General features: G+C 49.4%; 1 protein-coding gene across 3 annotated transcripts; it reads left to right on the top strand.

Annotated features, from left to right (window-relative positions):
* Positions 1-619: 619 nt before the first annotated feature.
* Positions 620-27,750, top strand: AKAP8L (A-kinase anchoring protein 8 like). Of its 3 annotated transcripts, XM_030303014.1 has the most exons (15): positions 620-721; positions 6,582-6,656; positions 11,108-11,140; positions 11,439-11,496; positions 11,599-11,679; positions 13,497-13,950; positions 14,046-14,142; positions 14,225-14,295; positions 14,648-14,711; positions 15,640-15,748; positions 17,202-17,343; positions 17,675-17,780; positions 18,013-18,143; positions 27,183-27,278; positions 27,360-27,750. In XM_030303014.1, the coding sequence occupies exons 1-15, from the start codon at positions 709-711 to the stop codon at positions 27,675-27,677; spliced, it is 1,848 nt and encodes a 615-aa protein (XP_030158874.1). In that variant the 5' UTR covers positions 620-708; the 3' UTR covers positions 27,678-27,750. The 3 variants fall into 3 exon arrangements, with proteins under 3 accessions (XP_030158874.1, XP_030158865.1, XP_030158882.1); XM_030303005.1 differs by having other exon boundaries at positions 11,439-11,679; XM_030303022.1 differs by lacking the exons at positions 27,183-27,278; positions 27,360-27,750 and adding an exon at positions 17,874-17,923 and having other exon boundaries at positions 11,439-11,679; positions 18,013-18,118.
* Positions 27,751-27,846: the final 96 nt, after the last annotated feature.

Below are 27,846 nucleotides of genomic sequence, written 5' to 3'. Positions count from 1 at the left end.
AACAAATATACTTATTACATATGCAATATTTATGTGCAATATAAACATGCTATATAAATGTACCTATTATCATTATGCAACCATCAGTAACAAAACATTTCCGCACCCTGGACTGATTTCTTTACATATATTATCTCAAATGTTTGATTGAACGTATGCCCAGTATCTTGTTTGGGGCTTAATTGTAATTTTCATTCTGGCATGGCTTTACTGTGCTCGTTTTGGAGCTGAAGACCAGAGAAATTAAGAAACAGCCTAGGTTTACACAGCACCTCAGTAGCAGGGCCGAGATTGGAGCAGTGTGCTGCGCGGAGGTTCCGGCTCCCTCTGGCGGTCCTCCAGGGCACAGGCGTTCCTTCCGCCAGCCACGATTGGGCCTCAAGTCTTCCCGTAGTACACGGCTCCGCCCCTTCGATTTCTACGGTCTCTTGGCCTGCCTCTCTCAGCCAATCATCGCGGGCTTAGAATAAAAGGGGGCGGGGATTTCGCCAGATCGGCAGCACCATCAGCCTCTGGCATGAGGATGGGCTGGGATAGACGGCGCTGGCATCCAATAGGAATAAAGCGGGGATCCGACTCGAGCCAACGGGGTTGGGAGGCGGGTTCGGTTGTGTTAGAAGGGGCCCCGGGGATTGTAGCCGCCGCTATCCCGGCGTCGGACGTGTGGGGCAGCCGCCGGAGTCCTTGGTTGCGGTGTTAGCTGCTGCCATGAGCTATACAGGTGGGCCCGGCAGGGTAGGGGTCGGGCGTCGGGTGGGGAGGGACAGGGACGTGCCAGAGCCGCACTGGGCTCTCCCACACCTCCCCCGGGGCCTGGACGCTGTCCTCTCTGCGGTCACAAAATGGCGCCGCGGGCCCATCGCCTCAGGTTCGCCCCCCTCGCGCCTTGGCGTCTCAGTTCTTTGTGCTTGCGGCTGAATGTGTTGGCTCTCGGCAGCCCGAGGTCTTGGCTTCTGTCACTGGTGTCCGAGGGCCCTGGCCTTGGGCGCCTGCGTTCTCTGAGCCCATCACCTCTGCCCTTGGCCCGGTCTCCTCAGACCCAGATTCAGGCCACCCTTTTTCGGGTCCTTAGCCCTTGAGATCGGTCGCCGGGCCTGGCTGCCGTCGCCATTGCCGCACCCTGCCCCCCGCGCAGTTTCCCTGCAAAACGCCGCAGCCACCCACCCCTCCCAGCCCCTTTGCGTGCTCCGGGCTAGGAAAGGCTCCTGGCCCCAGGCGATCAGTACATTTTTGCAGGGTTCGGGCCGAGCGGGGAGCCTCGGAGCCAAAGGGCTGAGCCTGAGCCTTGCGAGGAGTGACCGGTTTCTGTGTTAATTCATTCACCATCTGTCAGATTCATCGTGTCAGGTGCTGGACAGGCGCTGGAATATTGGCAGGAAATCCTCAAGCAGCTAACGGGCAGATCTTAGCAGGAAAACAAATGAATATAGGATGTATTCCCCGGCGGTCAGTACTCCGCGGCGGCTGCTCTGTTGCGGGGGGTCAGGGGGAGGGGGTTGGGCTCGCTGTGAAGAGGCGACATTTGGGCAGAGACCTGAATGGAGTGAGGGAGTTCAGGGTGTCTGGTCAGGGGTGCCGTTGGCATAAAGGCCCAGGAGCAGAAACGGCCTGGCTTGTTAGATGAGCAGCTAGGGAGGCCGGTGGGATTTGAGCAGAGGGGAGGGTGGCTGATGAGATCGAGAGAGGGGGCCCTGGGAGATGCTTGGGCGATTGTAAATTATCCCTGGAGGACTTTGAAAGGCCGCCTGGGTTTGCCTTTGGCAGTAACAGATGAGGCCTCTCAGCTCGGAGCCATAGACGAGGCCTCCCCGTTTAATGGGGGTATCAGGCTCGAGAAAGTGTGGTTGCCAGGTAACCTACATTCTGCTTAGAATGTTCGGGGGCTGACGATGGAACCGGAGCCTCTGGGGCCGTTCTGTAGGCTGTTTTACGTTGGTTTCTGCAAGGAAGTGGTGCCAGGCCTCCCTCTTCCGGCCCCCAGGCCAGGAGCTTGGTGAGAACTCTAGCTTTTCAAGTAACCATCCCTTTGCCCGGTGGTGGTTCTCAACCAGGGGCGATTCTGCCTTCCCACCCCGCCCCCGGTCCGTTTGGCGGTGTTTGGAGGTGTTCTGGGTTGTAACATCCGGGGGTGGGGTTGCTTCCCTCATCTGGGGGATGGAGGCCAGGAATGCTGCTAACCATCCTGTGACGTGCCAGATGGACCCCACCACAGTGGATTATCAGTAGTGCCAAGGTTGGACAGCCCTGCCCTAGGCTTTCCGTAGCTTTCCTGGTTCAGGAGGAAAGTCAGTTGGGTCGCGGCTGACAACTCCGGAATTGAGATGTAATCGTTTTCTCCAAGTCTTACCAGGAGGTGGAAGACAGTTCTTTGGTTTTTAGGGGCAAGACTGCTGAGGAAACCAGAAGATGGATGGTCGGGTGCTGTGGAGTAGCTTAATGAGGGAGCATTTTACATTTATAGACAAGGAGACTGAGTTAGGTCACTAATGGCCAGGTCTCAAGTTCAACTCCAGATCTGGTAGGCTTTAATTCCTGGCTCACTGAGGGAGTCAGGCTAATGGGGTGATGATTACTTTTTCCTTGGTCTTGATCAACTGAAAACCACAGCAGCTTTATAATGTGAGTCTTTCCCTTTAAAGAAGTAGACCACTAAAGTCAAAAGCTTTTTTTTTTTTTTTTTTTAAACGTTTTTTATTTATTTTTGGGACAGAGCGAGACAGAGCATGAACGGGGGAGGGGCAGAGAGAGAGGGAGACACAGAATCGGAAACAGGCTCCAGGCTCTGAGCCATCAGCCCAGAGCCCGACGCGGGGCTCGAACCCACGGACCGTGAGATCGTGACCTGGCCGAAGTCGGACGCTTAACCGACTGCGCCACCCAGGCGCCCCTAAAGTCAAAAGCTTTTTAAGTCACATTTCAGACAACTCTTTGCCTTTAAGGAGGAGTTCTGGAGGACTTGACGCAAATGTTACCATGATTATTACGCATAGAAAATGATTACAGTAGCTTTTTTTTTTTTTGATGATTTGTCCAGCTTTTGAACCTAGTCTCTCTTTTTTTTTTTTAACTTTTTTATGTTTGTTTTTATTTTTGAGAGACCGTGCGCAAGCGGGGGAGGGGCAATGAGAGAGGGAGACACCGAGTCTGTAGCAGGTTCCAGGCTCTGTAATGTCAGCACAGAGCCCGTCGTGGGGCTTGAACTCACTAGCCGTGAGATCATGACTTGAGCTGAAATCGGACGCTTAACCGACTGAGCCACCCAGGCGCCCCTGAATTCAGTCTCTTTGTGTGTACTTGGGAAAGGAGGCCCTGTCTGTGGCACTAAGGGGAAGGATGAGAGCAGTGGAAAAACAGGAGAGAAAAATGCAGAATCAGGCCTTCAGAGAAAGGTCTGAAACACTACCAATCCTTTTATAAGAACATTTATCTCACACAGTGTTTGGTGTTGTTAGGAATGCACAAGTGGTTTAGCTCAATGGTTCTGGCTTGGGATCTCTCATGAGGTTACGTTTTAGATGTCGTTGGGACTGTAGTCATCTGAAAGCTTGCCCGGGGCCAAAGGATCCACCTCTGAGGTGACTCAGACTCCCACAGCTGGCAGGTTGATGCTAGCTGTTGGTTCCCCACCAAGTGGGCCTCTCCACAAGCCTGCCTGCGTCTCCTCACAACGTGGTGGGCTGTTGTTCCATCTCTTAGAATGATCTAAGAGAGCAAGGCAGAGCCTGGGAAGTCGTACTCCGTGGTTTCTGCGGTCTTACTGGTTACGCAGGCTACCTCTATTGGTTTGGGAAGGGATGGCATAATGTCAGGAGGCAAGAATCCGAAGAGGCCATCTTGGAGGCTGGTTACCATCAGGCTGGAGGCAACCTAACTTCATTCCAGTTGTCTTCTGGTTCTTAGAATTTTTTAGATGTTTGTTTATTTTGAGAGGGGGAGAGAGAGCGCGCCAGAGCGGGCGCTCATGAGAAAGAGAGGCGAGAGAGAATCCTAGGCAGGCTCCGCACTGTCAGCACAGGGCCTGGCGCGGGGCTCAAACTCATTCACTAACCAGGAGATCATGACCTGAGCAGAAATCAAGAGTCTGACACTTAACCCAGGGAGCCACCTAGGTGCCCTGACCTCTAGTGTTTATCACTTTTTGTCATTTCTTCAAGGGAACTCCTTCCAAAAAAAGAATAAAACTTGGGGAATAAAAAAAGAAGCTTGGAGAGCCTGGGTGACTCAGCGTAGAGCCTGCGTGGGATTCTCTCTCCCTCTCTCTCTGCCCTTCCCCCGCTTACATTCTCTCTCCCCCTCTCAAAATAAATATAAACTTACAAAAAAAAAACAAAAAACAAAAAAAAAAACCTGAGAAGCTTTATGTATTTTTGAGTAAAAAAGATGTCAGTCTGACCAAGAAGGAAGGGTTATGATACATAATTATAAATCCATGCCTGAGCCTTAGGTTTGTAGGGTCAAACCCTTGCTTATTTTATTTTCTCATCTAGAGCTGATCAGGCTGGTAAACCGAACCAAGGAGAGAAGGTTGGAACCGGACAAAAATTTATTCATACTTGGAGCTTAATTTGCTCTAGAGACAGTATCGTGGAACAAAATGTTAACATGGGGAGGACCAAACTAGAGCAGAGGTTGCCATTGACCTCTGAAGGTTTGGTGGATTGTCTTTCCTTTTTCCCAGGGAAGAACTAGGGCGCCTCTCCTTTGAATAGACATAGATCTTTTGCTCTGCACCTTTCGTACTGCGTTCCAGTTAGTAATCCTGTCAGGGTGTGGTAGGTTCCAGCTGCGGCTGCACTGTGTACAAACCACAGTAGCTGAAGTCTGGAGCCATTTTGCGGGGGGCCATATTGCTGAACAAAGAGGTTTCAGAAAGCTAGTTGAGCAAACAACGGAGAAGGTAAACGTAGGCTACTTGTGTGTACACTGTGGGGCTTCCCCATGGGTGAACCGAACAAAGCACGCTTCCAGTGTTTCTTGTGGACAGTGCTTATGTTGTAGGCATGTTGGGATGGCCCCTGGAGGGAATCCATTCTAATGTCCCCTCTTTCATTAGGAAAGGTGAAGAGGTTGGGGTGGATACTTGGGACTCTCTCCTTCACCACTGCCCAGTCTCAATTCCCTCCTCTGGGAAGTAAGGCTAAAGTGTGGGTCCACCGATCTTTGTTTGAAACCCTTGGAGCTGGGTATATTTTAGAGTTCTAGCTTGAGAGAAGGACATTCCACAGCACTTGGGGTCTGGGGTAGCACCCTGTAACTAAATGCATTATTTCTATACCAAATTGGGTAAAGAAAAATCGTAATTATCCTCACAGGTCAGTTTTGCCCCACAATGAGTGTTGGCACCACATTTGAGGAGAACACTTGGTTTTCAGACCTTTTTGGACTTGGAATTGCAGGGTAAGGGATGTTGGCCCTGTCCCCTTTGTTGGCTGTGGTGAGGATGAAATAAAATAAAAAGGCTCTTAGCGCCCTGCGGGGGAGACACTTGTTCAGTGTTGGCTGATGTTGGCGGCCATCTTTGTTGCTTTGGTCTTAAAAGATGAGCTAGAGAGACTGTCAACATGTGAATGCCCACCCCGAGGGGAGGCACTTGGTGTATGCTTTTGCTGTAAAAAAGCTGTCAAAGTCATTGGCTTTAATTTGTCAGGAGTTGGCTCTGCTGAGAAAACGCAAATATTGCCTCTTATGGTATCCTTCATAGTTTCAGTGCTAAGGGTAAATTACTTAAAAATAATATTTCATTATCATTTTTTAAATGTTTATTTATTTTGAGGCAGAGAGAGAAGAGAGAGAATCCCAAGCAGGCTCTGCACTAATAGTGCAGAGCCTGATGAGGGGCTTAAAACTCACAAACCCTGAGATCATGACCTGAGCCAAAACCAAGAGTTGACGTTTAACCAACTGACCCACTAGGCACCCCTAAAAATAATATTTTTAAATGTAATTTTAACAATACTATCAGGGTTCATCATTTAAGAGTAGTTTCTGGTAGAGGTTTAAGTTTTCTTTAGTTGGTACTAATTCATTTTAAGCTAAGAAATCGTTTGAGAGTTGAGAAAACAGGAAGTAATACACATGCCATGTATAATATTTACCCAATATAAACGTGCTCACCCCAAGTAATTGCATTGAAGAGGTAATGTACACATTTTTTTAATGAGAAAAAATACAAAGCAGTTTTGGTGTCAGATTTGGGGGAAGGGAAGGGGTGTTATTTGTCTTAGTATTGTTCAGAACCAAGTCCCATCCTTGTTTGAATTGGCTCATGTTTCAGTCATTTGATGTAAGTATTTTTCTCATTTAACTGAATGGTTTGGGTACTGATTTATCAAAACGAAGTTTTGGTTTACAATGTTTAAACTTTTGTTTGTCCAGTTCTTCTGGTGTAGCGAGTTAAATATAGCCCATCTTTTCATTGGCTAATATGTTCTGGAGGTATAATTAAAGTGTTCAGAAGCTAGAATTTTTGGAGGCTTTCCATTGAGGAGAGGGCCTGCCAGCCAGTCTACACCAAAGGGTAATCTTAGGTCATCTCCACATGGCTTGTTTGGGGAAATTAACCACACTGTGCATATATTTAGGCTTTGTCCAAGGATCTGAAACCACTTTGCAGTCGACATACTCAGACACGAGCGCTCAGCCTACCTGTGACTATGGTAAGTGTGGGCCCCTGGGAACCAGAGGGTGAGTGCTCTGGTGTCTTCTCAGTTGCCTTTGACTTTGCCCTGCCTTGCTTTTCCAAATGCAAACTTGTATAAAATGGTGTGGTGGGCTGTTAGAATAGCCGGTGCTTCCCTTGGAGACAATTATGGGAAAGATGGCTGCTGACTGAGCAGGCTAGAGTTCTTGGAGCTGTAAATGATTGGTTCCTTTGACCCCGTAACATTTTCTTAGAAGCACATACGGTCTGGGACAAAGTGTGGGTTCAGAAAATTCCCTTGAGGGTCTGGGAAGGAGAGTGGCCAAAGTCCAAAGGATGGTCTGAGCTAGAAACCAAACCATCAGTTTAGCTTCAATGTAGCGTGTGGGACCTCTGTACGAGAGAAGCTGCCTGTCTGAATCTAGCAGGGTTTTTAGAGACAGACCGTCCCAAGCCAGCGGGTTCCTCACATAGGGTTGAGGGACAGTGTCCGATTGATTTCTCAGTTGTGATCAGACATGCTAATTCTCTAATTCAGAAATAGCCACTCAACAGAATCCACAGATGTTCTCTGGGTATGCTCTGGCAACCCTAACTGCCAATAAAACCAGTCTTTCTGTGGTCTGTGACTGTTGGTGTCTGTGAGAAGGAGCCCTCTTTGGAATTAATAAGGATAATGCCTTGATTGCTGAGATGGGTAATTTGTTTTACTACTAGGGTCTGGGGAAAGACCAAGCCTACACCCTGACATTACCTCAAGAGTCACTGAATCAGTGGACCTAAGTAAGCTCCCTGAAGTATTAGCATCTGGTCCCGGGGGAGAGGGAGACTTAGAGAATGTTTTGAAATTGAGTATGGAGGTATCTGGTATTTCATAAATGAGAAGCGACTTGGTTTGTATGGCTTCCCTATCCTGCCTTGTCTGCCTCACCCCTTTTAATCAAACAACAGTCCAGATTGCACATCTTTTTTGAATTATTTTCCTTCTGGTTTATAAATTCTGGGCACAAGCATTTTAACAGATGTGCCATTTGCAAATCTTTTCTCCCAGCCTGAGGATCATCTCTCCTCTTGTCAAGTGAATTTCGAAGAACAAAAGTTCTTCATTTTGATGAAGTCCAATTTATCACGCCTGTGTGTTCTCTCTCTCTCTCTTTCTCTCTCTCTCTCTCTCTCTCTCTCTCTCTCTCTCTCTAAATAAGTAAACTTAAAAAAATAAAAATAAAAAAGATGGGCGCCTGGGTGGCTCAGTCATTTGAGCGTCTGACTCTTGGTTTCCACTCAGGTCATGATCTCATAGTTCGTGGGTTTGAGCCCCGTGTCAGGCTCTGTGCTGACAGTGTGGAGCTTGCTTGGGACTGTCTCCCTCTCTCTCCGCCCCTCCCCTACTCTCTCTCTCAAAAATAAATAAACATTAAACAAAATAAATTTTAAAAAGATTTTGTTTTTTAAGTGATCTCTACACCCAGCGTGGGACTTGAACTCACAACCCAGGATTCAAGAGTTGCATGCTCTACAGACTGAGCCAGCCTGATTTCTTTCATTAGAGTTTTGTAGTTCTCAAAACACAGATCCTGCACGTAGTTTGTTGTATCTACACCCAAATATTTCCTACTGTCAGTGCCAAGGTAAATGGTACCTTTTAAAGCTTCAGTTTTCAATCGGTCATTGATAATTTGAAGAAATTGGGTTGATTTTTATTTATTGACCTTGTAATAAACCTTGCTAAGCTCATTTATTCTTATAACCTGTATGGATTTTTTTTTTGAGGTTTGTTTATGTAGGCAGTCGTGTGAAAGAATAAAGGCCATTTTATATTTCCTTCTGGCTTAAATTACAAGAGCAATAGAGCAACTTTAACATTTTGAAAAACAGTCACTCGAGACCCCACCATTTTATTTTATTCTATTATTTTTATCATTTATTTATTTATTTTTGAGAAAGAGAGAGAGGGTTGAGGAGGGGCAGAGAGAGGAGACAGAATCAATCCCAAACAGGCTTTGCATAGTCAGCACAGAGCTTGATGCGGAGCTCGAACTCCCCACCGTGAACTCATGACCTCAGCTGAAACCAAGAGTCAGTTACTCAACTGACAGAGCCACCCAGGTGCCCCACCATTTTAATACTTTTGTCAGCATTCCTAATTTAGGTAGTTGAATAATTTATGGGTGGATAGAATTGTCTGTCTTCCTTTATTTGCTTACTGTTAGAAGCATTTCCTCGTACTATATAAGGCTTAACAGATTTTTTTTTTTTAATGTTTATTCATTTTTGAGAGAGAGACAGCGGGGGGTGGCGGAGGGGAGGGACAGAGAGAGAGGGAGACACAGAATCCGAAACTGGCTCCAGGCTCTGAGCTGTCAGCACCGAGCCTGATGCGGGGCTTGAACCCACGAGTGGCGAGATCATGACCTGAGCCGAAGTTGGACGCTTAACCGACTGAGCCACCCAGGCACCCCAGTGGATTCTTTTTTGATGCCTATATGAGCTTTGTCACCGAGAAGGTAGGCTGTAATCTGGATAACTATTCCTTGAAGTTGAACATTTCCATTGTTTTATGTTTTTGTTCTATAAGTTTTGCTTATGGTGACCATCTACTTTTCTTTTTCTCTTATTAAAAAAATTACGTCCCTAAAATTCCCTACGTCAGCACTGGTCTCATCCCCTCTGGGGGTGAAGTGAGCTGTGATGTTCTTCTGGAAGGGACAGGTCTTGGGGACTCCCCAGGCCTCATGGTGTAGACAATGGTTTCCCTTTGAAGGCACCTTGTGGGGAATCCCTTCAGGGAGTCTGAGTTGCCCTGGACATAGCAAGTAGTACCTGGAGAGTGCTTGCTGAGTCCTGTCATCGGGCCATCACCTACTTGTCCACCCACCTGTCCTTGTGTTTACAGAGTTAGTGCCCATTCCTGCTTCCTTTCCTTGTGCTTCCCTGCTCTGTGCTGGCAGATTTTCGGTGGCTAAAGCTCTGGGGGACCATATACAGGCCTCACAAGCAGAGCCCCAGTGGGTCTGCCTGTGCTTCCCAGTCCTTTCTCCTTTTGAATAGCTGGTGTCCACTGTTCCTGGTGCAAACATCCACACGACTGGGCTCTTGTTAGCTGCTTCAGCGAAGTGTGTATTATTCCTTGTGTGCTTCTGCCAGCCTCTTTTCTTGCCTGTCAGAACTCTCCTTTGCCACTTGTCTCTCGCCTGATTTCCTGCTCTGGGCTGTCCCTTTGCTGCTTTCTAGTTAGAAGTGGCTCCTTTAGTGAGCAGTGCTCTCGGCCTGAGCCGTGCCCAGCACTGCCAGACTGTGCTTTTGCGTTCTCCGATTGATAGTTGAAAAACTGAATGAAGGAGAAGCCTCTGCTTTGGTTTTCCCAACTGAAAGGATTTTTGCTTTGTGAGCTCTGGCATTCGAGGTGCATTAGATTTAATGGTCACCTAGGGTTCTTTGCTGGTTTCTGACACCTCCCCATTCTGTTTATGTGCTGGATTGAGGAGGAACCTGAGTGTAGGACCTCGGGTCTACGCCTGGCCTGCGCTTTTCCATCTTTTCAAGTTAATACACTCTTGCTCTCTTGTGGCTGGACTCTTGCCATTCATCATGCTGCCATCTCACTGAGCTTTGGTCCCTGCCTTGGGATGAACATGTCTTGTCTATCTGCAGGGTAGAGACAATAGGGAGTAGGAGGCAAGTCTGGAGTCTCCCCAGAGACATGGGAAAAGTGGTCACTGTTCTGGTAGACTCCTCTGGGGAGAGGAACCGTGTTTGCTTGACTTGGAATTCCCACTTGGCTTTGCACTTTGTCAGTTCTCACTGGCTTTATGTTCCTGAAGGAATTGATTTTTCTCATGTGCTGTGATAAAATCCAGAGCATATTTGGTTTATAATCCAGATTGTCCTCTCAATAGCTTTTGCAAGGTAGGAGTTGTGCCTTGTCCTTACCTCTGCTAACGTGTTTTAGCATAGCACACACATGTAATTCAAGGATATGGTGGCCCTCCTTGTTAAGGCATATGCTTGGAAGAGTAGGATGGTCAGTTTCTCTGTTCTAGATGGCTTTTTTGGGTGATTTGAGTGATGTGATTTTCTGAGTGGATGTGGGCTCTGTGCCGAACTTCTTGTACAGCATTGTCGGTGAGGCACCGGCATCCAGTCTCCTCTTCTGATTGGTGCTTAGCAGGAAGTTGGGGTAATCTAATTCTGGCTCCTCGGGGAGGAGTGTAAAGAGCCAGTTCCTTAGCTGACAGTGTTGGCAAAGAGGGGGCCCTTAAGAGCTGGTCAGAGCCACAGAAGTTTGGGCACCAGGGTTAGGGAGTGACCTGGGTCGTTTATGTAGTGCTCTGAAGCTCAGGGCTTCCCGGGGGAGATTCAGTCTTCTGTAATCAGTCAGATACTGGGAATCATCGTCTTTGTGTCTGAAGTAAGCTCTTGTTGTATTGTCATCAATTGTAGATGTAATTACGCTTTTACTGTTTGTAGGATATGGAACTTGGAACTCTGGGACAAACAGAGGCAAGTATTCCCATGATGGCTCTCCTGTCCCTTGGGATTAAACTGGTTGTGTTTCTACCACTGCCCAGCTTGCCCAAAGTGTATCGGGAGGTATCTTCGGGGGGCCCGGGGACTCTGGGGCCAGCTGCTCTTTCACAGGAGGTCCTGTGGCTAGGGCCCACCCAGCCTGAGGTGGCTAGGGTCCCCATTTTGTCTCTGTGACAGATGTCCTTGTCTCTGTGTTTGTCTTGCCGTCTCTGTGTGCGTCTCCTCTCCCTATCCCTGCCATCTCTGTCTGTCTCTGTCTTCCTCATTGCAGGCTACGAGAACTATGGCTATGGCTATGGCTATGGCCAGGATAACACCACCAACTATGGGTATGGTATGGCCACTTCAAACTCTTGGGAAATGCCTAGCTCTGACACAAATACAAACCCTAGTGCCGCGGGTAGCGCCAGTGCCGATTCCGTTTTGTCCAGAATTAACCAGCGCTTAGATATGGTGCCACACTTGGAGACAGACATGATACAAGGAGGCATGTACGGCTCAGGTGGAGAAAGGTGAGTGGGGGTCTGCCCAGGGGTGAGACTCTGCAGGGGCGCCTGCTGCCTACTGGCGTCTCCCTCTTTGAACCGCCTCCTATGTCTGCTTCCTTTCTTCTTGCTTTGCAGCTGGGGCTCCCAAAGACTGCTTGGGGTCCAGTGCGCTTCCCTTCTCTGGCCTGGGCCCCCTCCCTGCCCCTTGCAATTGCCTGGTGGCCAGCCTCTCCCCCAGCTTGTAGGGTGAGGAACAAGCCCTAACAGGGCCAGTTTCACTGTCCTCCAAATGGCTCTTCTCAGGACCAGAGTGTTAAGTGACCCCTCCTTCTGGAGACGGCCATTTGGAGGAGTTCTCCTGAGGCTTTGTATCCTCAGATAGGGCTGGTGGGGGGGATGAGTCCTTGGGGCAGACCACAGCGAGCTGGGCCATCCCCACATAAGAGACAGAGCAGATGTGGACACTTCCTGTCTGCTCTTCTGAGCCTGACCCACGTGTACCTCTTGGGCCACAAAAGCACCTTTGTGAGGCACTGTTGTTGTCCTCATGCTCAAAGCATGAGAGGTCACATCCCTTGCCCAAAGGGACCTAGGAGCAGGTGGTGGAGCTGGGCCTGCCACCTAGACCTGCCTGATTCCACAGCATCAGGTGTGGGCGTCTGTTACTGTCTAAACTGGTGCCGGCATAGAAGTCCTAGTGCCCTAGTGAGAGGCTTCAGTGAGGAGGGCATGTGATGGTGTGGGGCAGCCTCGTGGCTCCAACTGACAGATGGGAGGAGAACAGAGAGTAAGGAGGGGTCCGGCCGGGCACTGGTGGGTTCAGGTGAGGCCCCGGGGCCACTGGGGAGCAGAGGCTGCCAGAGGGACTTTCATGCTCTGGCTCTGTCGCAAGCAAAAAGTGTGGGGGGAGCCCCAGACATGCCCCCTGTCCTCCTGCTTGGCAGCCGCTGTGCTTGCAGCTGAGGGGCTTGGCTGTTTGCTCAGTGGCCAGGTGGACCCCTTCTCTGCAGGTGCCGGCTACTTGTGCCCCTTCTTTCTGCAGTCTGGGGCTGGGGGGCAGGACAGGGGAGGGAGTGACCAGGTGGTGCCGGCTGCTTCTCCCGCAGCTGCTGCTGCTGCTTGGGTGCCCAGCTTTGCATGAAGGGGCCCCTAGGCCTGCTTGACGTGTGGGGCCAGGGCTGGGGGGTATGTGGGCTGTTCCCACTGTTAGAATAGCTTTGTGTGGCGCTCTCTTTCTCCCAGGAGGGAGGTTTGGCCTGCCTTCCCAGTTGCTATGGAGGGTTCCATCCCACAAGGTTAATGTGATAGGGCTCTTTTTCTAGGCCCTGGGCAAACTCACAGCATCTTTCCTGGGAAACCCTCTCCACTTTGTCTCCCCTCTCCTTTTGGGTGGTGAGGACCTTTGGAGTGCTGGAAGTTCCCTCAGCCAAGGGGGATGAGACCAGCACAGGGTTTCTCATGGACATTATCAGCCCTTTTGGACAAGCATTCGTTTGCTGGACTGCCTGGCTCTGTACCCTGAGGTACAGCCTTGGGCATTGTGGTTACCACATACATATGTACATGCTTCGTAAGGGCCGTGGGGTATCTCTGCCCCTATTTGAGACCCTCTCCACCCTATTGTCCTTTTTCTTAGGGTCCCCAGGCTGGTGCACGGGCTCCCGAGAAACCTTTTTATTGGCATTTTTAAACACTGTGCCTCTCTGACAGGGTGGGGTGGGTTAGAGTGGGATTTCCCATCTCCAGGACAGGGAGCTACTGGGAAAGGCAGGAACAGTAGGCTACACCCAAGGGTAATGAGACCTGAGGGCCTCCCTGATGCTTTCCACCTGCTTCTGCAGATATGATTCCTATGAGGCCTGTGACTCGAGGGCCATTCTGAGTGAGCGCGACCTATACCGGTCAGGCTACGACTATGGCGAACTTGACCCTGAGATGGAAATGGCCTACGAGGGCCAGTACGATGCCTACCGTGACCAGTTCCGCATGCGTGGCGGCGACACCTTTGGCCCACGGGCTCAGGGCTGGGCCCGGGACTCCAGGAGTGGCCGGCCGATGGCCTCGGGCTATGGGCGCATGTGGGAAGACCCTATGGGGGCCCGGGGCCAGTGCATGCCTGGTGCCTCCCGGCTGCCCTCCCTCTTCTCCCAGAACATCATCCCCGAGTACAGCATGTTCCAGGGCATGCGTGGCGGGGGCGCCTTCCCAGGTGGCTCCCGCTTTGGCTTCGGGTTTGGCAATGGCATGAAGCAGATGAGGCGGACCTGGAAGACCTGGACCACAGCCGACTTCCGGGTGAGTGGAGGAGGCCGTCCCTCTGGGCCCCTGACTGGGTGGAGCGAGGGTCCTAGAGCCACCCACCCTGACGCAGCTCCTTCTCTCTGATCCAGACCAAGAAGAAGAAGAGAAAGCAGTGCGGCAGTCCTGATGAGCCAGACAGCAAAGCCACCCGGACGGACTGCTCGGATAATAGTGATTCAGATAATGGTGAGCTGGGGCACTGGGCTGCTGCCCCTGTCCCCTGCCCCATGGAGCTCCTGGACTGAACTCGTGTTGTTTTGCCTTTCAGATGAGGGCACTGAGGGGGAGGCCGCAGAGGGCACTGAAGGCGCTGAGGCTGTGGAGAAGGGCTCCAGAGCAGTAAGTGGCCGGGCCCTGTGTGCTGTCAGCAGGTGGGGCCTATGAAGAGCGGGCTGGCTGAGCCCCTGTGCTGCAGAGCAGGGCCCTCCACGGAGGCCACGGGCCATCCTGGTCATACACGTGTGACCAACACGAGAGAGGTGGAGATCTGATAGAGCATGGGCTGCGAGCAGGCCACACAGCCAGAGCCCAGGTTTCTTTATCAGGAGACGGTGGAATGAGCCCCCCCTGTGCAAGGGCTGCTGGGAGGATGTGAGGCTCCGTGCTTGGTACATAGCAGGGCCTTGTCATTTAGAGCCTTTGTAAATAACTGTACACGCTTTAACGTGGGGCATTTGAAATGGTGTTCTAGGAAGGAGAAGATGAAGAGGGAAAAGAAGAAGGCAAAGAAGAAAGCAAAGAGGATGCAGAAAAGGGTGAGTCTTCTGAGCGGCCTAGGTGCTGGGGCGGCGCTTCCAGGCACTCACAGTTGGAGGGATCCAGCTGAGGGCAGGGCTATGACAGATGTGCGGCCAGCTGGGGCCCTCCCTTGTGGGGCTGGCATGTGCTGGCGGGGGGCTCCTCTTCCTCTGTTCCCTTCTCACTCTGCCCCCCCCCCCCATTCTTCCCAGACAGAGGCTGTGGGTGGCAGTGGTCCCTGTCTGCCTAGCGCATTGGCTTTACCTTTCGGTGGGGGCAGCAAGCAAGAGAGTTGGGGGGAACCCCAGGCATACGCCCTACCCTCCAGTAGCGCACAGCTCCGAGTCCTCAGTGGCTGGTGTCTGAGCTGGGACCCTCGGTGGAGTTTTTACGGCTCTGGTTTGCGTGTCCTCTCCCTTAGCGCCTCTCCAGCCCCTGTTGGGAGTCCGTGTCCCCCTACCTGAGTGATGAGCGCCAGCAGGTACCTAACAGTAAATCCAGCCTCAGCCCACTGTTGCCGCGGTGCGCCGTGGGGGGTGGGCCGAGCCCTGTGAGCTTTGGGGTCTTTACCTCTGGGGGCTGCACTTAGGCCTCAGCCATGGCCTCCCTGCATCCCACCACCTGGCCCCTCTGAACTTGTGCCAGCGTCCCCACCAAGATGGCTTCTGTTTGCCTTCCAGCCTCCCTGGGGCCCACTCTGTGGAATGTGGGTGTTCTGGAGAGCAGTGGGGTCAGCCTGTGTCCTCCCCTCTTCAGGACCTAGGCCAGAATGGTTCCCTGCCCAGCCCAGGGAACCCAGCCCTGCTCGTGGCCGGAGTCCTTGTTCGGACAGCTGCTTTCAGGATGGACTATCTGGAGTAGAAGGCGGGTGATCCAGCCAGAGGCCCCAGGGCCTGCCCCGACCTGGTGGAGCCAGGCTAGTGACTATGCCCTCTGTTTCCACAGGGGCCCTCAGCACCCAGGACGATAGTGGTCAGATCAAGCGCAAGTTGCAGGCAGGCAAGAAGAGCCAGGATAAGCAGAAAAAGCGGCAGCGAGACCGCATGGTGGAAAGGTAACCAGCTGCCCTCCATTCCTTTGCCTCTGCCTCGCTCGGGGGCTGCCGCCTGAAGAGCAGGGCCGTAGCTCTGCCGCCTCGCCGCCCTCTGGCCTCCCTTGGGAGCTGCCACCTGCTCGGCCGTGCATGGACCCTGCTTCCCGCCAGGCCCAGCTCCCAAGGCCTGACTCCATCCCTGCCCCACTGCGGCCGCCTGGCGACCGCTAGCGTCTTTGACCTGAGACCCGACACTGCTCGGCACCGTTGCCCAGAAGCTCCAGCGCTAGGTCACTCGGCGCACGAGCCCCGAGGTGCACTGGGGGCCCGCTGCCCCTGCGGGAGGGGGCCAGCTCATCAGAGACTCGAGGTCCAAGGCGCCTGTGCCACCCCAGCTAGCTGCCAAGAGGCCGTCGCCGCGCCCAGGAGAGATGGCAGCACCTGTGGGCTGTGGCAGCCTTGGGCCTGCCCTCTGCCCTGCCCGCCGGCCCTGTCAGGCCGGGCCTGTCTGCGGCTGAGCCCTTCACGCCCCTTGGTCGGGTCTGTCTGCCCTCAGGGCTCCCGCACTGGCGCTTGCCTCCTCCTCCTCCTCCGCCTCAGACTCTTGCTCTTGCTGGACCTTCCTCAGCCTCGCCGGCGCCCGGCCCCTGGGCTCTCCAGACAAAGCTGACCCCGTGGCCCAGATAAGGACGTCCGGCAGAGGTAGGGACCCGCCCCGAGGCCTCGGTGGCGGCTGGCCTCCTCCGCCCCTTGCCACGGCGGCCTGCTCCAGCTCAGGCCCCAGACCCCGGGCTTCTGCTGTGGACACCAGGCCCAGACAGAGCACCTCGCTCAGGTGACTCCAGGCTGCCCTCTGGCAGGCCAGGCGGGCGCCCTCCTTCCAGCTCAGACTGGTCTCTTCTTGGAAGAGGAAGATGAGGCAGCAGGAGCCCAGGCCTGCTTGCCTCCCATCCCTCCCGACACCACCCCCAAGCATTCTGAGCAGAGGATGGGCTGGGCCTTTCAGTCCCCCAGACCCAGAAGGAAGATGCAGCACCTTTTCGGGCCCTGCCTCGGGACTGCGTACTCCGCTCTGCACCTCAGGGCCACCTGGCTCACGCCAGGGCATCCTTCCTTCCGGTCCCCAGCTGGGCCAAGTGCACAAGCTCCTGCCCAGCCTTGGTAGAGAGGCCCACCGGCAACCTTCCAGCGACTCCTTGCCTGTTGCAGCAGCTGCTGCCTCAGGGTTCAGCCTCCTGTCTGGGAAGGAAGAGCTCCTCCCCTGTCCCCCACGTTGCAGTAACTGCAGCCTGCAGACTTTCTGTCCCTTTCTACTCCCAACCCCACTGGTCCCAGCCTGTCCCCCTGCTGGGACCGAACGACAGAGGCCCGTGAGCAAGGCCTGTTTCAGGGCTCGCAGCTGGGTTGGGTGAGGCAGCAGCGCTGTACCATGGGACCCTCGAGGCCTCAGCCCTTCGTTTCTTTCCTGTGGCAGGATCCAATTTGTGTGTTCTCTTTGCAAATACCGGACCTTCTACGAGGAGGAGATGGCCAGCCATCTCGATAGCAAGTTCCACAAGGAGCACTTTAAATACGTAGGCACCAAGCTCCCCAAGCAGACGGCCGATTTCCTGCAGGTGAGCCTTAGAGCGGCACAGCTGCTCTTAGCTTCTCGGACTCCTTGGAACATAGAGCAGCCACACAATCTTAAATTTTTTTTTCAACGTTTATTTATTTTTGGGACAGAGAGAGACAGAGCATGAACGGGGGAGGGGCAGAGAGAGAGGGAGACACAGAATCGGAAACAGGCTCCAGGCTCTGAGCCATCAGCCCAGAGCCCGACGCGGGGCTCGAACTCACGGACCGCGAGATCGTGACCTGGCTGAAGTCGGACGCTTAACCGACTGCGCCACCCAGGCGCCCCGAGCAGCCACACAATCTTTGGAATCTCCTCGGTGTCTTTGGCAGGAGTATGTCGCCAACAAGACCAAGAAGACAGAGGAACTCCGGAAAACCGTGGAGGATCTTGATGGTCTGATTCAGCAGATCTACAGAGACCAAGATCTTACCCAAGGTAAGGAGGTTCCATCACACTCCAACTAGGCAGGGATTCAGCCTGCCCTCCTCTGGTTCTGAGTGGGGTCACGACACCCCTCTGTTCCCCCAGGGAGGGTCAGCGAGAACAGCCTCAGGCCCACGTGGAAGTGGCAGGGCGAGGTGAGGAGCTGGTCTGGTGTTTTTCCCAAAGTGCTGGGTCTGTCTTAGGCACCTGGAACCAGTGGTGACTCCCCTTCTCCGCCCTACAGAAATTGCCATGGAGCATTTTGTGAAGAAGGTAGAGGCAGCTCACTGTGCAGCCTGTGACCTCTTCATCCCCATGCAGTTTGGGATCATCCAGAAGCACCTCAAGACCATGGATCACAACCGGAACCGCAGGGTGAGTGGCCACGGGTGTTCACCTGCCATCCTGTGGGTTGACTTGGTGAGGCATCTGGGAAGGTCCTGGGGTTATAACCTCTGCCTGCCCATGAGGAACTGTAGGAAGTGTGGCAGGGCAGGCAGATAGAGACATTTCCGGCCCAGTGCAGTCAGTACAGCTACAGGGAGAGGGGAGGGAAATGGGGACCCTGTGTGGGAGAAGGTGTCATCAGAGCTGGACTGTAACGCTATGGGATATGGGGGCCTCTGTGTGCATAGGGGCCACCAGCCAGAATAGGTTCAGAAACCAAACAAAAAGTGTGCAGTGCAAGTGCTGCTGGAGGAGGGGTCGGGGCTTCAGAGGTTCACAAGGGTTGGGATGACGGTCTGGGCTCACTCCTGTAGCAGCAGAGTTTTTAGGTCAGGCACTGTGACGGGGTTAGAGTTGGTGTTGCACCTGGTGTGGAGGGAGACGGTGCGGAGCGGGGAGTGGAGGAACTGCTGTAGTACCGAGATAGAGGGGGGCCTCCGCTTTTCGAGGGAGGAGAAAGGAAATGACCGGGAGTCTGGGATGTCTCAGGTTTCTGGCTTGGGTAACTAGGTGGCCAGAGCTGCTGCTAAGGTGGGGGGGTAGGTATATGGTACAGGGAAAGGAGCGAGTCCGGCAAGAAGGTGAACAAATTCAGTCTCGTTTTCCAGTGTATCCCCAGTGCCTAGCATAGAAGTTAGGGTGGGTGTTTTGTGATTGAGGTGGTGGTGGCTGTTAGAGATCTGGTCTGGATGGAGGGAGAGAGCTGAGAAGTTTAGGACCAGGTCTGGGCCAGAGTGAGGCTTGACTGCCATCACCTGGAGGAAGGTGAAGGGGATTTATGGGCAGATGATGACAACCAGGGGAAGTGTAGGAAATAGCATTTCTCAACTTTTTTCCACGGCCATCAGATTCATTTCTGGTCTTTCTTGGTGCACTAATTCTCAACAGTGGGATGCGGTTAGGTGGTTGAGGAGATCTTGTAGGGGTCTTGCCATGACTGGGATTTTGAACTGGGAGCTGATAAGGGGTAGGCAGAGAGCAGATGACAGAGGATGGATCGTGCATAATATTAAAATGTGGAAAATCTAGGTGACATGAGGATAGCTACTAAAACATGAACTCCAAATTGATCCTAAAAGAAGTTTACAGAAGAGAAGAGGGGCACCTGGGTGGCTCATTTGATCAGGCATTCTACTCTGGATTTCGACTCAGGTTGTGATCTTGTGGTTCGTGAGATTGAGCCCCATGTCGGGCTCTGCACTGACTGACAGCTTGGAGCCTACCTGGGATTCTCTCTCTCTCTCTCTCTCTCTCTCTCTCTCTCTCTCTCTCTTTCTCTTTTCTTCCTTGCTCTCTCCCTCTCTCTCTCAAGTAAATAAACTTAAAAAAAGAAAAAACCATAACTACTAATAGAGGGATTTGGAAGGGTGAGGAAAGACAGAAGATACTTAGAAAGCACCAGAAATCATTGATATGTGGAGATTTGAGTATAATTTCAATGTCGTATTTTTAGAGATTCCGACTATGGAAATGAATGGAAACCTTCTAATTATTATTTTTGGTAACAGCTTTATTGAGATACAAATCGTATATCATACAATTTACCCATATAAGCTGTACGATGCAGTAGTTTTTAATATATTACAGTTGTGTAGCCATCACCATAATCAATTATAGAACATTTTCATCACCTCAGAAAGAAACCCTTTAGCTGTCATTCCTCTCCCCCCACTCCCCACCCCTCCTGTCCCATGCTTCATGCTTCCTTAGTCTTAGGCAACCACTAATATACTCTTTGTCTCTGTATATTGTCTCTGGGTATTTCATGTAAATGGGATCACAAAATACATGGTCTTCGGTGATCAGCTTCTTCCACTTAGCATAACGTTTTCAGGGTTCATCCAGGTAGCATGTGTCAGATTTTCATTCCTTTGTATGGCCTAATAATACTCTCTTGCATGCATAGACCACATTTTGGTCTGTCCATTCATTAATTTGGGCATTTGGATTGTTTTCACCTTTTGGCTATTATAAATTATTCTGTTATAAATATTTGAGCATTTGTGTACAAGCTTTTGTGTGGGTATATGTTTTTATTTCTCTTGTGTATGTGTCTAGGAGTGGAATGTCTGGGTCAAAAGTAACTGTTTAACTTCTTGAGGAATAGCCAGATGTTTTCCAGAGTGGCTGCACCATTTATATTCCCTGTCAGCAACTGTGTGAGAGTTCCAATTTTTTCATACTCTCCAGCACTGGTTATTATCTTTCTGATTCTAGCCATCCTAGTGGGTTTGAAATGGTATCCACGGTTTATTTTTTATTTGGATTTCTCTAATGACGATGATGTTGATCATCTTTTTTTTTTCCTTAAGTTTATTTATTTATTTTGGAAGAGAGCGCGCATGCACGCGTGCGCAGAAAGAGGGAGCAAGAGAATCCCAAGCAGTCTTCGCGCTGTCAGCGCAGAGCCTGATGTGGGGTTTGATCTCACAAATCTTGTGATTATGCAAAATCCAGAGTCGGATGCTTAACCAACTGAGCCACCCAGGAACCCTCCCCTCTGGTTTGATGATCTTTTGAATGGTTCGTTTAATCCATTCACATTTAATATTATTGTTGAGATTATTAGATTTACATTTCTTGTTCTGTACCCCCTGTATTTTTTTTTGTTGTTTGTTTTGGTTTGGTTTTGGTTTTAATTAATTTTTAATTTCCTTAATGATATTTTTTGTGCTACATTTTTAGGCATTATTTTTTGAGTGGTTTCTCTAGGCCTTATCTTACACATATTAACTAATCTCTTTAAGGTACAATAGCCTAATTTCAGTGGGATTAAGTTACTCACATATAGCTCTCTCTACATGGGAGATTTTTGTGTTATTACCATTATACATAGTATTTTATCTAAATGTGTTGTAGTTCCAATAACATAAAGCCAATGATACAATAACAGTGTAATTACTGCTTTACATAATATTATGTCTTTTAAAAAGGAAGCTGACAGGAAGAGAGGCACCTGGGTGGCTCAGTTGGGTAAGCGTCCAGCTCTTGATCTCAGCTCATCAGGTCTTGATCTCAAGGTCGTGAATTCGAAGCCCCACATTGGGCTCCATGCTGGGCATGAAGCTGACTTTTATTTTATTGTATTGTATTGTATTGTATTGTATTGTATTTTAACTTAATTTTATTTTATTTAAAATGTTTACTTATTTTTGAGGGAGAAAGAGTGCATGCACGAGTGGAGGAGGAGCACAGAAGATCCCAAGCGGGCTCTGTGCTGACAGCAGAGAGCCCGATACACAGCTCGAACTCACGAACCTTGAGATCATAACCTGAGCTTAAGTCGACACTCAACGGACTGAGCCACCCAGATACCCCAAGCCTACTTAAAAATAAATAAATAAATAAAATAAGGAAGCTGACAGGGCAGCAATTATATATTTGTAGCTTTTGTTACATTAGCCTTCTTATTTTTTATTTTTGGTTCTCTTCATTTGTGTTCTTCCTGTGGATTCAAGTTCCCACTTCCTTGTTAGTTCAATACAACTTTAGTCCCCCCACCTTCTTTTTGCTGTTATTGGCAAACATATTTCTCTATGTTACAGGCCAAACAGTACTCTGTGTGTGTGTGTGTGTGTGTGTGTGTGTGTGTGTGTTTTATACAACTTCTTTTCAGTCAGTTGAGAAGACAGGCAAAGAATTATACATTCATAGTGTCTTTTATAATTACCTTTGTTATTTTTTCACATGGATCTGAATAACTGTCTGGGGCCGCTTGCTTTCAGCCTGAAGAGCTTTGGTGCTTCTTACAAGGTCTGCTGGCAGCGGACTCTCTCAGGTACTCGTTTTGGGGAATGTCTCTATTTCACCTTAACCTCTGAAAGGTAGCTCTGTTGGGCGCTGGAATCTTGGTTGACACTTTTTGAGCATTTTCAGTGTCATTTCACTGCCCCCTGGCCTTGTTTCTCGTGACAAACCAACTTTTAACCTATTGAGGTTCCCTTTTAAGTGATGATTCATTTTTCTTTTTCTGCTTCAGGCGTTTTCCCTTGTCTTTGACTCAGCATTTTTATTACGAGGAGTCTTTTATGGATCTCTTTGTATTTATCCTACTTGGAGTTTGTCGAATCTCTACATTCAAATTTTTCATCAGATTTGGCAAGTTTGCCTACATTTTTCTTCATGTATTTTTTTCTGCCTCTTTCTCCTCTTCTTTTGGTGTTTCCATTATGCGTATGTTGGGTCACCTAATGGTGTTCCAAGGTTGTCTGAGACTGTTTTTCTTCATTCTTCTCTGTTTTTCAGATCATATCTACCAATCTATAGATTCTCTAAGTCTTCTGCCAGTTCAAATCTGTTGAGCCCATCTAGTGAATTTTTCATTTCAGTGATTGCGCTTTCCAGCTCCAAGATTTGTTTTAGTTGTTTTTGTTTTGTTGTTTTTTTTTTTTTATAATTTGTCTCTTTACTGATATTCTCTATTTGATGAGACCGTGTGATTATGCTTTTCTCTTCTTCCTACCCCCACCACAGTCTTGCTACTATATTTGCTTATCTGTTTGTTTAGTCAAATTATTTTTTAAGTCTCTGCCGGAGTGAAACCTTTGCTAGGGTGCCTTGAATGAGGAAGCTGTGAGCGGGCCTAGCCACCCTGGGATAACAATGGTTTTGACAGGGTTTTTTTTTTTTTTCTTGCCTAGACTACCCTTAGCTGTTACAAACTATACAAATTGTTGACTGATGGCTGTGTTGTTTTCAGCAATGCCTTGAGGCATTAAATTGCTCTCCAATCTGATCCAATTAAACAAATCCACACTCTTCTATAGGAATCATCTTTGAGGTCATGGTTTGAGAGTTCTGAGCCCTGGAGGCTCTTCTTAACTGTCCTACTGGTTCTGGTAACCAGGGAAGCTGATGGTTTAGTTTATATTGTTATCAAATCTACTAGTGTCCCTGTTTTTCTGCATACCCTCCTGTCTTGAACTTCTTCACAGTCTTGTGAATAAAGTAAGTTCCTTTGGGAAGAGATTTGGGAGCTCCTTGTTTTAAGGCCTACCCCTGGGTAAAACCTGCACCTAGACTCTGGAGCTGGGTGTGGGGATTATGCAGTGTTGCTTTCTCAGTGCCTGCTGCTTTAGGAGAGACTGGGGAGAGAAGGTGACAGCTGTAGCCTCTGGTCTTGGTTTGGTTTGCCTCTCCAAGGCACAGGACCTCTGCTTTATAAACAAGTCAGAGCTAGGGCAGTGTGAAACCTACTATTCTCAACATACTGTGCCCTAGGTCAAGCCTCCATTCCATGAATGGGGGGCTGGAGAGAAGAAGGGCGCCACCATCTCTCAGATGAACTTGTCTAGAACTTAGCTTCCACAGCAGGTAGCTCAGAATGAGAATTGATGACTTTCTGTGCCTCCTGAGAAGATGCGGACTTCCAACTGTGATGAGCTGGGTAGAGTCCGAGGCCTGTGTTGTTGGGCTGCAGCATCTGGAGTGGGTTTTCCCATCACTCTGAACTGGGAAAGGCAAGAAAGCAACAGGTCATGTTTAAACCACCACAACTCACAATCTTTACTGAGTTTTAGTAGCTTTTCCTTAGTGTTTCTTCATTCACTGTATGTCCTTAGGACCATTTCCCTTGACTTGAAAGGGTTGTGGTGTTTTATAGTCTTCATCAGTTTCACCAGGGAGCAGGTCCACATAGCTTGTCAGGATTCCATGCTGAAAGTCCATCCCCCATTGCATTTTTAGGAAGACTTTTTAACCTTAATTCCAAAACTCTGATAAGGATAATGCCAAAATGAAACTGTAGATCAGTTTAGTATTAAAGAATGAAAGTGCTAAGTAGGGGTACCTGGCTGGCTTGGTCAAATAGAGTATGCAACTCTTGATCTTGGGGTTGTGAGTTCAAGCCCCACATTGGGTGCAGAGAGTACTTAAAGATAAAATAGTAAAAAAAAATAAAAAAGAATAAAAGTGCTAAGTATAAATTACTAATTACCAATCCAGTGTATTCAATTCAATTCAAGCATGTAATACACTATATAAGTATAATTCGTTTCTGGAATATAAGGATGGCTTGATAAGAAATTAGCAACTATCAGGGGCGCCTGGGTGGCTCAGTTGGTTAGGTGTCCGACTTCAGCTCAGGTCATGATCTCGCACTCCGTGAGTTCAAGCTCCATGTCGTGCTCTGTGCTGACAGCTCAGAGCCTGGAGCCTGTTTGAATTCTGTGTCCCCCCTCTCTCTCTGCCCCTTCTCCACTCATGCTCTGTCTTACTCTGTCTCTCAAAAATAAATGTTAAAAAAAACGACACACATTAAAAAAAAAAGAAATTAGCAACTATCAGTGAGTGTGAAATACTGGAAATGAAAACTTTTTATGCAAATAATCTGACTATATTCTTAGCAAGGCTGAATGATTATAGCAAAATGGCCTTAGAATTAATAGAATTTGACAAAGAAGGGGAATTTAAGATAACATACAAAAAGTAATAGCTTTTCTCCATTGTAGTAATACCCAGTTAGAAATGTAAATGGGGAAAAATCTACTCATAGCAATGACAAAATCCACAAAATAACTAGGAATATAGATTTAAGAAGAAAGGTATGGGATCTTAAACTCGAGGATATGAAATAAGACTTCAGTGAATAGAGGAATATACAGTGTTCTTCTTCGGAGATTTAATAGCAGAACAAAACAAAACTACATCTCCCCACATATTAATGTGGACAGTTAATGGGATTCCATTCATACTCTGGGGAGGGAGACGAAATGAAATTGTTTGAAAGTTTTATGTTGTAGAATTAAGTCTAACAGTCAAGAAAATTATACAAAGGGCAGTAGTTGAGTTCAGGGACTTGGTTTTTCAGGTAATAACCTTTTAGGAAGCCACTGCAATTAAAAACAAAAAGTGATATTGACATAGTAATAAAATGGTGGAACCAGATTAGAGAGTCTAATGAAAGATCCCAGTATGTTTTGGAACTTAGTAACTGTTAAAGTCAGTACAGGTTCCTTATCTGAAATCCTGGGGCCAGATGTTTTCAAATCAGGTTTTTTGTTTTTTTTTTTTTTTGGTTTCAGAACGTCTACACGGTAATGATCGCTAACATCCCTAGCAGGATCTGGGAAAGTGACTTGTAGTTGAACCATAAGTAATTCTTCAAGTGACTTATATAAGTGGGATAAATAAAGACGGTATAAAAATACAATGGAGTTTTAGGGGAAAACTTTTCCTTCTGGGTTTCAGATTTGTGGAGAAGGGATTATAGACCTATATGTCCATTCAATGGAGAGACAATGGTTTATCTCATAAATTTCTGGAGAAGAAAATTGGACCCCTAACCTCATACCATATATTCAATTCCAGAAATAATACACGTGAAAAATAAAAGATAAGAGCAAAATTTAGAAGATCGTTTGTTTACCTTGAGGTAACAGAAAGCCTTCCTGAGAGCAAGCCAGGAAACCCAGAGGTTGTGGAGAAGATGACCTCATAGAAACGCTGGGCAGGTGGCCCAGCATGCGTATCAGATCACTCAGATTTTGCTGTTGGGCAGGGCAATGCCCTGAGAGAGAGCACACATTCTTTTCTCTTTCATTGGACCACAAAAGTATCCAACAGTGATAACATCTGATGCTGCTGAGGAGGCCACAGGATAAGTACATTGTTTTAATACAGGTGGAGGAAGCTCCACCTACTACAACTTAGAGCTTTTTTTGCAGAGTACTGGGGCAACGTCACTTTGGGGAACCTGTTTGGTAAAATTAAAAGCACCAACATGGAAGTATTTAAGGTTATTTTGGTGGTGTTTGGTTATTGTAGCAAAAATCTGGAAACAATGTAAATGGGCTTCAGCTGGGAATTGTGTGTACCTCTCTGGTGCCTCCAGGGAGGAGGATAATGTGTTGGCAAGTGAGGAATTGGGGAGGAAGTGGGCTGACCTAGTATCCTAATTGTGCATCTTTAATTTTTTCATTTTGAGCAACAGACCTTGAGGTCTGTTGGTATTTTCCCCAAGCAGTAGAGAAAATGAGTAAAGAAGTGAAGGTTGGGAAGGGGAGTAGAAACAGCAAGGGAGATGATGACTTATAGAGTTGGCTGGGGGGCCGCAGTAGGGTTTTGGAGGTGGGCCCCTCCTTCCCATGCCAACAAAAATAGCTTTTATCCTTGTCTTTCGGCTTACAGCTTTCTGCATAATCTTTATAATGATGAAAGTGAGAGTTGCCTGTACTCCGCCCATCACACACCTTTCTTATCACACAGGGGAAGAGATGAGCCCTATTTGTGGACTGCCCCGTGATCTTTTTGAATGTATGATTTATTTAACAAAAGAACATTTAGGTGCTTTCCAGTTTTTCACTACTGCAGCCACGTGCATGAATGTTTCCAAGTCCTAGTATAGATTCCTATAATGAATTACTGAGACATTTTTATTTTTAATACATTTTATTTAAACTGCTTTCCAGAAAGGAAGTAAACAGTTGGCCCTCTCACCATCAGGGGTAGAACTGTCTCTCTTCACTGAACCTTGACATTTGGGGTATAATTCTTCATCTTGGGGATTCTGTGGGTTAAAAGGAGGTATATCCCTTAAATGTGCTGTTTGACATTTGTGTTCCTACTTTTATATTCTCCCTGTTGATCCTAACGAGTCCCTTGCATATGGGCGGTTGGCTTCTTGTTGGGGGTTGCACCTTCAGCATTTAGTAGGTTTCTTAATTTGTTCACAGTTTGTAGTTTTTATGTAAGCACATTAGATTTCTGCTGTACAGCTGTAAAGACTTGTTTTTAATCAATACAGTAAGTATGGTGTAGAAGAAATGGAGCATCTGAACAAAGATTAGGTCTGGGCTCCGTGCTTGTACCCAAGGTACACTTGTCCACCTATGCCACGTGGTTAGAATCCTCAGCTGTGCTAAGGGTAGAGGGGTTTGGTGGAAGGGCTCCGCAGATCTGGAGAGGTGGGGGAGGGGGGCTTTCTGGCGCCGAGAGCAGCCTCTCCAGCCCTGCCTGCCTTGCTTGCAGCTCATGATGGAGCAGTCCAAGAAGTCCTCGCTCATGGTGGCCCGCAGCATCCTCAACAACAAAATCATCAGCAAGAAGCTGGAGCGCTACCTGAAGGTGAGGCGCGCCGCCCCGGGGTCCCCCCCTTCCCCGGTCCCCGCGGGTCCTCCCTTCAGTATCTGTGTCCCTTCCCCACAGGGTGAGAACCCGTTCACGGATAGCCCCGAAGAAGAGAAGGAACAGGAGGAGGCCGAGGGCGGGGCCCTGGACGAGGGAACGCTAGTAGAAGCGGCAGGGGGCGCGGAGGGTGCCGAGGGCGCGCCGGCGCAACCCCCAGTGCCCCCGGAGCCCGCCCCTGGGGCCACGTCCCCACCACCGCCGCCGCCCCCCGAGGAGGAGGAGGAGGAGGAGGCCTTGCCCCTGCTGGGCGGCGCGCTTCAGCGCCAGATCCGCGGTATCCCGGGCCTCGACGTGGAGGCCGACGACGAGGAGGAGGGTGGTGGGGGCGCACCGTGACCTGGGCCCGCGGCGGGCGGGACCCGCGTGGCCAAGGCTGGAAGCCGAGCCCAATAAAGTTCTTTCTACCCCACTTTTCTTGTTCGTTTGTTGGTGTGCGGCACGGTCCGCGTAGTGGGAAGCGGACTGCGCCTGCGCGCGGGACCCGGGAAAGGGTGGGGGTGCGACT

The sequence above is a fragment of the Lynx canadensis genome, chromosome A2 (genome assembly GCF_007474595.2).
Source record: "Lynx canadensis isolate LIC74 chromosome A2, mLynCan4.pri.v2, whole genome shotgun sequence".
Lineage (NCBI taxonomy): Eukaryota > Metazoa > Chordata > Mammalia > Carnivora > Felidae > Lynx > Lynx canadensis.
Note: the sequence above shows the minus strand (reverse complement) of the source record. Positions and strands in the feature narration are given on the sequence as shown.

What these genes read in the sequence shown, in the direction of transcription:
- AKAP8L (XM_030303005.1), top strand. An exon ending in CAAAGAGGATGCAGAAAAGG is followed by an intron (nt 14,712 to 15,639) that starts GTGAGTCTTCTG and finishes CTGTTTCCACAG; the next exon opens with GGGCCCTCAGCACCCAGGAC. An exon ending in AGACCAAGATCTTACCCAAG is followed by an intron (nt 17,781 to 18,012) that starts GTAAGGAGGTTC and finishes TCCGCCCTACAG; the next exon opens with AAATTGCCATGGAGCATTTT.